This window comes from Watersipora subatra, chromosome 4 (assembly GCF_963576615.1).
Source record: "Watersipora subatra chromosome 4, tzWatSuba1.1, whole genome shotgun sequence".
In the NCBI taxonomy this organism is placed as follows: Eukaryota; Metazoa; Bryozoa; class Gymnolaemata; order Cheilostomatida; family Watersiporidae; genus Watersipora; species Watersipora subatra.
The window spans coordinates 12,763,713-12,778,016 of record NC_088711.1 but is presented as its reverse complement, the minus strand read 5'-3'; the positions used below and the strand labels follow the sequence as shown (position 1 = coordinate 12,778,016).

The following is a 14,304-nucleotide window of genomic DNA, read 5'->3' as shown; positions in this document are numbered from 1 at the left end:
CTGCTGTTGTTTATCTAAATAGCTTTTAATTTCTTATAACACCCATGAGGCTTCCACTCAGATTTATTCTTTGTCACCGCCCTCCCACAGTCATGAAGTAAACATTGACATGTCTTCACATTGTGTCAGCTTGTTTGGCTAGCCTTAGTGCTTATAGTTTTCGTTTTAGCCATGCTTCTTGGTGCTGTGGGTGTGTCTTATGTTAAATTATTGGATCATTGGTTAAAGGCCTCATGCAGTTGCCTGCAGCTGCTCTGCGATTAATCATACATCCATCATTGGTGAAAAGTCAAGCATGAAGACGTGTCTCATTGAGCGTAAAACACTTTCACATTAGGTTGAGTTGCACCGTATATTCATAGCGTAGAAGTGTGCCTAGCTTTTTCTTTTAATGTGCTCTTTGAAACTCCTGTCTGAATAGATTGGCGGAAACTTAAATTGTCAATTTCTTTGACGAGCTCTATTGTTCAGATATCAGGGTGACACGGATTATCTGCTGCTCTTTGAATACATGTGAGTTGTATTTGAAGTATTCAGTTATCTATCCTATGCAATATCTGGCATCAGAACTGAATGATTTCGTGTGCGTGCTACTGCTTATGTTTTTAGTGTAAACATACCTGGTTTCTATATAATCTGGGTGTAGTTGGGAATGCTCACGCTTATCAAAGGTTGTATCAGTCAAGAGTTAACATGTTAACATTGTCATTTGTGACGCAGTTGCCATGTGTTTGGTTTGACACAATAATGCTCATCTTAAACTCCTGAAGTATCTTGATACATAGTTTTTCCACCAGCAAATCAAATATTTGCTTGTACCATAACCACTTGATTAGATTAACTTTTGAGGGGTAAAGATTACTGACTATAACGTGAGAAGATTTTGCCAAGAACATTTCGTTCTAGTGGTTGAAGACTTTAAAATTGATGGAGATTCATTGTTGACATATTTGTTATATGACATCTGTTGCTAACAAATACTCAGCTCTAGTGACTAGACAATATAAGGATACTTATGTATATGTGTTAGTAGATAAAGTCCAAACGCTGCCACGCACTATTCACGTTGTAAGCGCATATACTTGACTATGTTCATAGAAATTCTCTTGCGCCTCGTCATGTAATGCTATATGGATGTTATCTTTGTCATCACACTGACTATAAGTTCCGGTTGCTTGTTAAGTGACTTCTTAAAATTGTTTACAGTTGATTAGTTTCAATTCTAGCTAAATCCGTCATTTGTATTGAGTCTAGTGACTATTTGTACACTGATAAAACCCCTATCTATGTTGAAGTATTTGCTCTGCAACTGGCGCGAATGACGACCCGAGTTGAGTTCGTTATACTGTTTAGTTTAGCTGTGCATCACTTGAAGGGCTTCAGTAGTCCAATTCTAAGTGATAGTGATACATGCCTATCTTAAAAGCATTATTACAGTTTCTCTTTGCTGGTTTGAGCTATTATCCTTATGCTACTGGCGTTTATGGCTGCTTGTTTCTCAGTGCTTCTTTAACTACTGGCTAGGCTGCTCTATTTATCCAACGGGAAGGGCTCTTTTCAATGTTGAATGAGCAATTATGTAGACCACAACACTATCAACAGTGTACTTGTTGCTCCAGTCTCTGCCAATGCATTAGTAATTGTTGCAAAAGACCTATTGAACTCACTTTTTACTAACTTCATTTGATCTTGATTTTGTTTCTATTGAGAAACTGAGAAGGTATCACGATGACAAACAGTGGCTGAGAAGGCTTAGCTATGGCGAGGAGAAATGAAATCGTGTGTTCTTTGTATTTGACTAAGCATTTAGCCGTCGCAGCCAAATTGAAATTTGTGTTTTGCTAAGTTAAGCTACATAGAATAACACCTGTAATTGGATCTACAAAATGTCTTGTTGCATCATTTTGTTTGCATTTCATTCTTGAAAGGTGAGACTGTTGTTGGCGGAGAGCTTTTGGTCAAATGGAGGAGAATGTTAGGAATGTGTTCTTTGAATAAGGGTATTTAGGTGTCCAGTGCTTTGGCACATTGATTATCCAGTCAGATAGTGTCACTTGGGTTTACATCAGTTTTTTGTCCATCGCGTGTGATCAAACTCCCATTTAGCAGTCTAAACTGTCACCTGGTGTGCTCAGCAGTTTTGTGATATGTCATAGAATTATTTTTCTTATTTCATATTAATTTTTTAAGAAGTGTTCCATCATCTTGGTATCAACTTTCCGTTTATGCAGATTCAAACAAACATTTGCATTTGACTTTCTTCTTCGCACTATCATGTTTAACTTTGTGTATAATGTACGTTTTAAGGGCAGCGTATGACTGATGATGTATAGTTTGCTAGAATTAATATCTTGGAGATTCTGGTTCAATTACTGTCTTCGTCGATTAAATGGTGTTCCTTCACAATTTCTGAATGTATCACAAAAATAACTTAGTCATTTTTATGGTCACTTTGGTGTACCTGTCTCATATATACTATTGCTGCATGGAATGCTTGAAAGTGTGCTATTTGAGTAGCACAAACCTGGAGAATGCATGCCAGAGTGGGTGAGTCATGAGTAGCTCTCTCATGTGAGTTAAGAAGGCATAAGGTCTTTTTAGCCCACCCCAAGCGCATGCCTTTTTAAAATCTTTAAAACCTTAAGTTTTGTTTGTCAGAAATAGTATGATAATTATACTGCTATATTGTGAGTGAAAACAAGCGAGAATTATTATTCCACAATGCTTAACGGTTACCATAACAATGGCTCTGTCGTTTACAGAGCTTGCAAGTTAACAATGGCTTATACCTGTAAGATTTTACTAATTATTGGCTTGACTAAGGTCTGCTTTGTTGTTGATTTCTCCCTCCCTAAGAGTGTTCAATGTAACCTAGCTCCTCAGTTGGTGCACGTTTATAGCATGTGTTTAGTAGATTGCACACGATTCATCTGATATTTTGGTCATGCAGTATGTACATGTATGTAGTGGGCTGTTTCATAGTAATTTTGTTAAAATTACCTCGATATTGGTGTTTGTATAAGGCAAAGTGAAACTGCTTATCGGCTGTTATTCTCATGACTGTGGCATTCATATTAAGACATAAATAGTGTTTTACTGCTAACAAATGTTTTTTCTCAAAGGTTGACTTGCAACAAAATTCACATTACAGTTATTCGATATCAAAAGATTCACCATGTCTTACTTTGTTGTGTTGTAGGTGCAAAATATGTGGGAATGTGATTACAAGCTTTTAAAAGCTCAAAAACAAACACTTAATCGCAGCCACATGAGACCGCCGTAGTTTGGATTCTCTTTCCAAAACGACTAAAATGTGATGTAGTTGTGGTAGATGGTTTCTGTTGACACTTTCATGCCACCTTATTCGTCAAAATATTTTCACAAATATACTTCACGCATTCAATAAAACCATGTCTATCGTTCTTACGCGTCTATTTTATCGTCATTGTAATGCTGTCACTTTTAGCACTGATATCTTATAACTTACTGTAAAATTCATTTAATTTTTTAATCTCACCTCGAAGGAGTACATATCATTGTCTGATAATCATGACGAGCCTGTTGGTAACCTGTGATAATCGAAAAGTGCTGCAAAAATTATTTTTGAAGTATTGGGTCACATGATCAGATTACGACTTGACAATTAGTTCAAGCCGAAACCAAACTGTAAAGTAGCGAGCATCTATATTTATAATATATATATAAACTAGTGCTACGATAAGTTTATATTGAGCTTTTTATTGGCCTTTCAATTCACGTTAGAACATCACGTGACAAAACAATAACCAAACTGTCATGGCTACGCCAGAGAAATAAACGGATTCCAATCTACGGCGGCTTTTCGTTTTTGAGCTTTTAAGAGCTTGAAATCACATTTCCACATATTTGGCACCTACAACACAACAGAGTAAGACATGGTGAATCTTTTGATACCAAATAACTGTAATGTGAATTTTGTTGCTAGTCAACCTTTAACATATGTTTTTTTATATTATTTTTACTTTTTTATCAATACCATAAAATTAAAAAGTTAAGGTAAAAAGTGAAAAGTTTCAGCTTCCTACTAGCAAGGAATTCTTGTCATGTTGAGTAAGCTAAATGAACTTGTGGAGTTTCACTCTCGAGATAAGTTAAGTAGAATCTTCTCTTTCTAAACCTCTGCGAAATTAGATCACTGAAAGCGTAAAGTTTTAAATGATTGCGTTATTGTACATCAAAACGGTATCGCATATTTATTCACTTATCTTAGCTGTGTAATTCTATATTATAGAATGGTTTTGGTTTTGCGGCATTTGATCATCAGTATCTCAATGCTCTCTCAACTGTGAAATATGTAAAAGTACAGGTATAGAAGTAGGACAATTGGGAATATATTGATTTTGTACTTTAATGAAGAGTTTTTATAAAAGGTTTCACAATATGAATTTGGTAACGATGGGACAGGCACTATACAGGATTGGTTTTTGCTGTTAATGAATTGGAACTGTTTCACTCTGAATGAGGAATGCAGTGGCGTCAGGAGAGGGTGAGAGATGGGTTAATGCATGCTTGCTAGCCAGTTACAGTAACCAGGTCTGACAACGGCCACAGTTTAATTACCATAACAACACCTACTGCACTAATTTTGTGGTGATCGAGCCAAAGCTGTCCAAATAGGCAACTGCCAAACCAGTCTCTTTTATAACATAAAACAAAACGTTGGTAGGCTTTTCTGTGATGTCGTTAGGAAGAACGGTTAGCTATGAATGGAGAAGTAGCTCTAGAACCATTTTATTTAGTATATACGTTATTCGCCAGCTAGAAAGTATTGTCCAAACATGCAATATATCTTAGTTGAACTAAAACATACTGATCGATTGCCTTCAAATATCATCATATCCTGGTTTTTCACAAAAATTTCTGATAACAGACTAGAACAAGTTCTATGTCCTATGCATCTTATAGCAGGGCTAAAGACGGAGCCGTCTTGGCTCCGAGATTTGCGTATTATCATTAAATCAGTTTTGCAAGGAGAGATAATCTATGGGGTAAAAACCTCTCGGTCACCGATTATACTAGAACTGTTTTCTGACAGATAACAAAAGCCAATGTAGCATTTCTAGAGTGGCCGCCAGGATGAAAACCATAGGACATTAGACCAAAACGCTCTGTTACACTACACTTTGGCTCTACATTCCTTTTACCCCTACGTTTCTTAGGCTGCCCTCATTTTAGTCTGCGGTAACAATTCGTTCAGCATTGCAGTTGCCGCAAACTCTGATTCAGTCGATCATCGTATTCTTAATAGGTTTGTGCCTCACAGGAGCATGGAGGACATTGTGGGATGGTGATGAAGTATTGAGCTGCTGGTAGCTGTCATCACCATTACTGCCCATGGAAGGGTCAGTACTCTATAATCATTTGTGCCGGTCACATGAGACACACCGGTGTAACTTGAATAACTTTGACCTAGGTCAGGTTCTTAAATTTCATGTACAGCTAGTAGTTTGTTTGAAGACTACTTGCTATTGCCGCTAAGTCCCCAATTCCACGTTGTTTGAAATTTAGTTACTTATTTCAATATCTGTGAGTGTATTTACATAAACATGTATAGTATGTAGGTATTTCCGGAACATCTAATACTTATGAATGGACTAACTGTGCTACTTGGTGTTGCCTAGGTGATAAAAAATTTTTGGTCAGAAAACTGATTTGCATTTAACATATAACAACATTTTCTATTCTAACTTTCAAACTACATATCATGAGAGAAGTGTTTTGTGTAGTTAAAATAAATTGAGAGAGAAAGTAAAAACAAATGCAAAGGTTTTCAAATTTGTCAAATAACTTTTAAACTTCGTATCATGAGGAAAATGTTTCGTGCAGGTTAAATAAATTAAATAAATGAAATGACTATAAAATGGTTTAGATGTAAATGTGAAATAATTACCAAGTAATAGCTAAATTAAGTCGGTTTTGCTACAATTACAATAAAAAATGATTCGGTAATGACACAATTAATACGAACTGAGAAAACAAAATAAAAATCCTGAGTATGTAGAATTTATAATAACAATTTTGGCATAGAAGTGTGTGTATAAAAAAGGTTACTGTTCCACCATAAGCTACCCATCAAAACTTTGAATACGATGATACGGGACAATATATAATTGTCTGCACGAGAAGAATTGGCTTTGACCCCAGATATAGTAATCAAACTTTATGAAAAATATTGCTTAACAAGGGCATCGCAACGCATGGCCACATCAGTAAAATAATCAGCGTGCGCTATACATGTAGCTATAGCAGGAATGACAGATCCACCGACACACTTTGAGAAATATATATATATATAAATTATTGTATTCTATCTCTCTTACAGAGGGAGGGAAGCCAACAACAACAAGAGCATGGTCAGACGAGGCTTAGGTAAGGAAAGTTTTCTTACAGACAGTTTTGTAGACTGAATGGTGATATTTCAAGGAGTTTGAAAGATTTGAAAATTATATTATTAAAGTATTATTAAAGTATTAATTATTAATCTGTTACAAGCGTTACTAACCCTTATAGATCTGAAGCTATTGCAACCAAGCAGGGTAGACCTGAATCATTGAATGACTAAAAATCTGGGCTGGCAAGAAAGGCTTAAAGCTCTAACCAGTATTGGCTGCTCGTGTTATTTATTCGTTGACAATAATTTTTGATTGTCTTTTTGGCCCGAATAATATTTCAATGATTCACAAATGAGTTTCCCTTCACTATGTGTCTAGTGCCATGCTTTTTTTAGTTGATGCGTCGTGTTTCGTCAAATCACGACACATATTTACAGTTGAGAGGGAGACGAGAGTGATCTTCTAACATATTACTCCTGACAGCTTCCTTGTTGAGCCAGGATGTTTTGTAGCAAATGGATGACACGAATTCGTTTAGCAAATGATTTACCATCTCTAGTTGGCTAAAACTGTTATTAAAAATCTCTTATCAGTTCTGGCTTATTCCTAAAAAAACACTAGGCCCAACCAATAATATACAACCCCCACATGATAGGTTACGGGCATCATGCGGGCGGGGTTTGATGATCGAGCTCTGTTAGGATTGTGCTAGCCTGGGTTTTGCGGCTTACACAGTTCTCGCGGGGCAGACGCATTGCCTTGTTAGGTTTTATAAAACACGACTCGTTGTTATCGTGTCATTAGCTCATTCAGTCAGTGGACCTCCGCGGTTCACAATAGCGAACCTTGAATTTCTACAGTGTAGGGCTAATGCCTAACCAAAAAAATGAATCCATGGAAAATAAAACATTTCAAATCACCTATTTTTACCACTTTTGAAATTGTTAGAGGTCGTAGTATATGCTTAAAGTTAAATATAAATTACCCGAAATCACCCGAACAACGTCCTTTGGTTTCTAGTATTTTATTAATATTTTGCCACTCCTAATATAAAATGACAAAGTATTTTATCGTTGTCACATTTTTTGACTTGGCCAATATGATGCGACAGCAGGCAAAGCTGTGCAGTATTGTTTTCATACTCAAAATCTAAATCTAAAATCAAATTTGGGCCATTTCACAATGGCGGCTATTAATATCACGAATGCTTGTGAATGGTAACTGACTAACTATAACGGTGACAATATTGGGTAACTATTTTATTTGACAACAAAATGAAACCAACAGATCAGTAAAATAACCACTATTGTTCATAATATTTGTAAATTTGTATTCAGCATATTTGTTTGTTCGGATGCCGTGTTGGGGTTCATCCCAACAGAGCTCGATCATTAAACCCCGCCTATATGATGCAAGTCGCCATCCTTGTGGGGGTGTATATCATTGGCCCAACAGAGTTGGTTGATGAACGAATAGAAGTTATGGCTTTCAGGAATTCGCTCACACTTAGAATTTAATTTTCATTTGACGTAGGATTACTTACTTTTTGCACCTAATTCTCTTGAAATGTCTGTATACGCTTTTTCTCTTGGGTACAGCGACCATTTTGGGGATGACACGGCGACCTTATGGGTTCAGCAATGTTTTAGGTACAGAGACCATTTTGGGTACAATGACCATTTTGAGCACGGCTACCTTTTTAGATAGGAACACACCACCACAGGGTGCTCTTTTCCTATTAGCTGCTGCTATTCCTTCACCCCCACCATTTTGAACGCGTTCATTAGCAATTAAAACAATCCTGGCTAATCGTTTCTCCTCAGTGTCCATGTTACTAGTGCCGGTCGTGTTTTTTTTCCCGCTTGGTGAAGTACATATTTCTATTCGTAATTTCCCATATTATTACACGGGTAAATGTTACTGAGAAATATTGACCTTACAATATCAAGGCTATTCATGGTTGTATGCTTAAGAAAACATTTCATTTGTTTTTGATGCAAAGGAAACTTTGGAATATTTTCAGGCAAAGAAATGTATGATGCCTGCTGTGCAATTTTGCGTGAACCGCTCAAAGCCAGGCATTTGGTGTGTCGTAAAGAGGAATAAAGGCGTACAAAATTTTCTTTTGGCAGAACGAGTCCCACGACTTGATGTCTACAAGTCGCATTATTCTTTGTTGCTCTAACTGCTACAACACCTCTAAGCTTCTGCTCAAAACCTCTATAGGTATTACATAATTAGTTAAACATGAGCCTGTGACAGATATTTGTTCTCACAAGCTGCGTAGATGATTCACTCGGAGACAGTGAGTTAAATATCTGAATAGATACATACATAATGGAGAATATCAATTGTATAAAGTCAGTCGACTTCTAGCGCAAACAAAATCACATGTCCCTCTTATCACCTCATAATAAGAAAAGCGTGTTGAGGTTGTCACAGTCAGGTCCGGGGCAGGGTCGACTGCGTTTAGATTCATTTAATAAAACTCTGACAGATTAGTTAATGACTTTTTGTATATCATCAATAGCAAAAATATTTGAAAGAACTGGAAAAATGAGCTGCTATTCTAATCACTTGTCCCCTTGCATTGTTGCTCTATTCACTGGCTCATTAATCAGTAGCTCATAGGCTTTGACAAGAATCCATTATTCTCGGGAGCACAGCTGATGTACAGTAGTAGTTGCCGGAGTTTTGTAGAGGTGAATTCATCAATCATCCAGCAGTTTTATAACTAGCTTTTTGGGGGCGCATTTGACTTAGACATTGCGGGCAGATTATACAGTATTTTGGTGGCACTAGGAGTGTTACACTTACTTGATTTACTAGCCTTCCTACTACACTTCAAATAGGGGCAATATACGGGCAGCGTCTTGCCAACAGGTGAATGAATTCATGCTGAACTTGTAATTTCCGTAATATCATTTCGTAGACCAGGATTGATTCATTATAACGGTTGTGCTAATATGTTCTTGCACATCTATATTACATGGTGCCCACTAAATTCTCAACTCAACATGTCTGATCATTTTAAAGCCTGCTTAGGTCATCTATTTGATGCTCTTGTTTCAAGATATCACGTTACAAAATTTAGACAGTCTTGGGTTATCATACCTAAATTGTCAAATCGATACACTCGAGAGTCAAATCAGTTCTCCGTGTTAGAACAAACTCATTGCTGTTAATCAAACCGTTATACGTAAAGTCATCTATAGAATTGCCTCTTTCAGTGTTTCTAGTGATGGAATATGAAAATTGTTAGAAAATGTAAAGGCGTACCTAAACTTCCAACTGTTATTCTATAAAATACATGAGTGAAAATATGCTCATAAAACCTCTTGTTCCTGACAATTTAACAAACCTATTTCTGCTTTAAAGCTAGCACCATATTCTAAATACTTTGTTTCACAATTGTATTTTATAGCTTTTATGTTTGCAGTAGGTTTTATCGCGAAATGTTTCGTATTAAAGAACCAATTTTGCTTTTTCTACAATCCCATTCATTCGCTCTCAGACTGCATCTGATTTGAGTTCATTATGCATAATCATTAACAATGATGACAATCTTAATGAAGCACAGCCAATGAAACTATAAAAACCTCTCTGGAGCATAAACAAGTTTTCTGTCACTGTATCTGCTGTAATGTTAATACACTCAAATTCAACTCGTATTTTTCTACCGCGTTTCAGCTTTTGGAAAGATATATATGGGAACCTTTTTTATTTTGGGCTACCCTAGGAAAGAGTGGGGCAGCAATGTGGGAATATTGTTGTTTCAACCCCGTCCTACAAGCAAGCTACCAGCTCGATCGTTTCGGAGCAGGTGCCCAAGCGTGGACACCTATATGAGAAGAAAAAATGGGGTCCTGCTAGTCTTTAGTTTATAAGGCAGTTGTTACTATCAACATATAGCTGAATTGCTCCTGTTTCCATTGGGTGTTTTTTATTTACAAACGCAAGTTGTTGGCAATGCTATACACATAACTTGAGTAAAAACTTATTGTCAATTATGACGATGTTTGCAACATCCTATGAATATCATTTTGTTACAAAAATCAAGTAACTATACAAACTCATATAATATATACATATATACCATATATATCTACTCATATAATACAAACTCATATAATTTTAAGAAAATCATATTTCTTTTTATGATACACACTCATGTATCGTTCAGTGTAAATTTTTCTGTTGGATCTGAACAAAAATTTAAACATTTAATCTGTTTGTCGCCAAGTAAATAAATACATACCTAGCAAGAAAAAAGTTGGACAATTCACCAATTATAAATTAAATATTCTGTTTTAGAATACCTCATCAACAGTCGGGTAGTTTTATTGCCTAAGTAGCCATGAAATGTTAGAAATCCTGAGCAATTTGATATCAAAGTATACAAATTTGCATTTAGTACAGAGAATTCCGAAAGTTTGAATAAAATAATTGAATGGTTTAGCACGAATCTGGTCATGGGACAAAATCATTTTTCTGCAGTTCGATACGCAAGCAACCGTCGGACACAAGTTTTACTGTCAGGCTCAGTACAAATGCCAGCATTTTAATAAACTTATAAGTGTTTGCACAGTGAGTCACAAATGGTGAAAATGGCAATGATATTTTAATTAACGGTCTGAACACACAGCGGTCTGAACACACAGCGTTTACGATGTTAATAGTCTTATTATTATCAGTCATTCATGTGGGATGTCTGAGGTGAAATTTCTTTGTTGATTGGCTGAGATCTGGTGTCTGGTTCACTCCTGGAGACGTCAGGTAACACTAGTGATGCGTCATCAGATAGCTACCTTAGACTAGATGTTTGTCATAGCACTCCGGTAAAACATACTTAGGTTATACGTAAGTCATATGTAGGTCATACGTTCTATCAAGTCGCTAGAAAGGTAATACTTTAAATAGCCTTGCATTTGGTGGTTATATGTAAAACTTTGATACAATATTAACAGATTGTTTTACACTACCATGGTTCAATTACAAGCCTAATGCAAAGAGTAGAGGGAAAATACAAAAAAGCCAACATCAGCTTTATCCGGATAATAAAATCGGAGTTATCATAAAAAATTTGCTATTTGTTACTAATATAGATAGCTCTGCTCTATTCTATATAAACATATAAAGATTCACATAAAATATCAATTTAGTCAATTCAAGCTTGTTACAGAGTAAATATTACACCCTTGGGTTGTCTCTATTGAACTAGTCATATTCAGTGTAGAATAGTTAATGCATCAGTGGTCAAGTTCTTCACTTTTGTACTAGTTGCTGGTTGCTGTCATTTTTTGCTGAAGTTTATCAGTTTATCCATCTAAAAATATGCGACCACCAAAGTAGGACACATGCACCAGAAATGGGCTCTATGATATAGAAGTTGTAATCGCACATCCTTTGTTCCTTTGTCTGGCATGTCTTACTGCTGATAAAGCATTAGATAGGGTTACACCCTTTTCTTTAACCTCAACTTGCCCTTGGTTGTGAATTTGTTGGTTTTACTCTGTATCCATGCCCACACGTGTTTATGTCATGCTATAGTTTTATCATAACAACACTGAATCCCAATGAATATTAATTACGGCAGCATTAGTAGCTTTTGTTTAGTTTTGTTTAAGATTCAGGGGGTAGGTTTATGTCAGGGCAGACAACTCTCTATCTTTTCGTCTGGCCTGTTTTATTTGGGTGTAGTGCTTAGGCTGAAATGCAGTGACTGCAACATAAGACATATCGGTATAATCTATATAAGAAATTAAAAAGCATTCATAGAGTTGTTGTTGCCTCCCCTGTTCCTAATCAAACAATGAGATAGTTTGCTGTAGATTCTGGCAACTGGACTACCACTTTGTGGTTGGAACAGTATGTTCATTTGTAATATCATAGCCACGCTTGTATGTTTGCAGAGGATGAAGACAGCTCCTTCTCTTCTATGCGCTCATCGCTGCGGGCTCGGCGGGACCGACTCGCCCGCAAAGAGGCTCGGGAGTCAAAAGAGAAGTAAGTTACTGCTGACTCTATCTTGTTCACACTATTCAATGTTTTTAGTGAATTTTACGAAAACCATTTTAAAGCTGCGTCAAGTTGCATAAACCTGAAATGCTCTACATGAATTATTTTGCATTCATATCTCTTTAGTAAGTTAGTAACTAGGTGTATTTTGGATTAGAACCCTAATGTAATCTATACTTTTCTGTTTTAAGGTCTCCAGTTCCAGCTCCTGCCGATGTGCCGGACTCTCCTGAAACGAGGTCACATCCGATCTCCAACTTTACTCGTAACTCTAGCACACGTCGCAGTCGCCTGGCCCATGAATACAGTGAGCCTCAGGTCGACACCAATGATGATGAGACAGCCCTCTCTCTTATCTCCTCTTCCAAGATCTTATCCATGGATGACTCATCCATTAGGTCTACTCGAGGCCTTTCAGGTATGAGTTGCAGTTCTAAAATCTCCAGTCTAGGTTAGTCAAGAGACAATGAATTATCGTTATTTAGCCTATATCATTAGGTGTACAGTATCAAGTATATGAAGTATCGGTATTTTCTATTCTTTGCCATCATTTTTGATGTTGGAGATTATCTGACTGCCAGGATATTTTAAGATTAAAATTGATAAAATTTGATCACGGTTAAAACACTCAGATCATGCGAAAGTGTGATTATGACGTCTGCAGTTGCAAAGAGACTGACAGAATAGAGATGTGCAACCCTGCTACTTAAATGCAATAGCCAATAACAGCTATTGCAACGATAGCAACTAGTGATGTCATTTTTTTCTCAGCACTCAAATCGTGATCAAGCTTTGTCAATTTTAATCTTGAAACATCCTGACAGTTAGATCACTTCAAACATAAAAAACAATACAAATGATAGAAAAATACCGATACTTTCTAAAAAACCTACTAAAATTTAGTGTAAGTTTATCTGTAAATGTATCTTTTGCATAGCCAACATGTATTGAATAAGCATGTACCTCAACCAGCCGACCTATGCAGACTAGTAACTTCTAGTAACCCGCATATCTATAATTCACTGAAGACATTAATTTTCATTGATCAGAATTTTTAATTCCAATTTATTTGTTTTCAACTCAAGCCATTTTCGGCTTAAATGTAGTCAAGAGTAATGAAAGATTAACCATTTCCAGCCTTTTGCTCCTCTAGTAAAACGTAACCTTAAACAAGCGACTTTTTAATCAGTAATAATGCTTTGGAAAGTATAAACTGTTTATAAGGCTCAGCATTGATTTCACCGGTCTTCATACAACTGCGATCAATTTTACTGGTCAATGAATTTTCAATGCTATTCAATGATTCTTCATTGCATCTAGCCATATTAGATGTCTCTACTACGTATTGTCTACCCATTTACTTGGTGCCGCAGCCCTCCTCACTAGTTGTTGGCAAACTCAATATAGTTTTGTCTCATCTCACAAATTCCTGAAAAGTCGAACTGCTTCAAGTTCCTTATTGTGTATACATGAACCATCACTGTCGTTGACTAGTGACATGCAATGTAACCAGAAGCACCAGGCTTTTTTCTTCTCAGCACTCACGACAAGAAGCGATACATTCATTACTCTGTAGGGTAGAAGAAAACATGCAGACGAGTCCTTATACAATAGTTTTAGCGATTGTCAAACATGTTATACTGCAAGCAGTTGCTTAGCATGGTCTGCAAACATCGATGAGGTTTTCTAGCCACATTGTTCCAATGATAGATTGTAGAAGTAGACATATTTCTACCGTCAACATGGCCTACATGGTCTGATGTTCCTGCTTCATCCTGTACAGCAAATATCACTGCTGTATTTATGCACAATTGGTTAGGTGTTTCCTGGAATTTGTACCTTTTGTGCATTTACCCCTTAGCACACTCCATAGCGCACAAGGCATCTAAAAGCATTTCTGAAAAGTTGAAATAGC

General features: G+C 36.6%; 1 protein-coding gene across 1 annotated transcript in view; it reads left to right on the top strand.

Annotated features, from left to right (window-relative positions):
* Positions 1 to 472: 472 nt before the first annotated feature.
* LOC137395281 (supervillin-like) overlaps positions 473 to 14,304 on the top strand; it is a 78,612-nt gene continuing 64,780 nt past the window's right edge. The window contains exons 1-5 of the mRNA XM_068082155.1: positions 473 to 513; positions 5,288 to 5,381; positions 6,362 to 6,408; positions 12,284 to 12,377; positions 12,581 to 12,807. Of these exons, the coding sequence (XP_067938256.1) occupies positions 5,374 to 5,381; positions 6,362 to 6,408; positions 12,284 to 12,377; positions 12,581 to 12,807 (376 nt within the window). The 5' untranslated portion in view covers positions 473 to 513; positions 5,288 to 5,373. The remainder of the gene's footprint in view (positions 514 to 5,287; positions 5,382 to 6,361; positions 6,409 to 12,283; positions 12,378 to 12,580; positions 12,808 to 14,304) is intronic.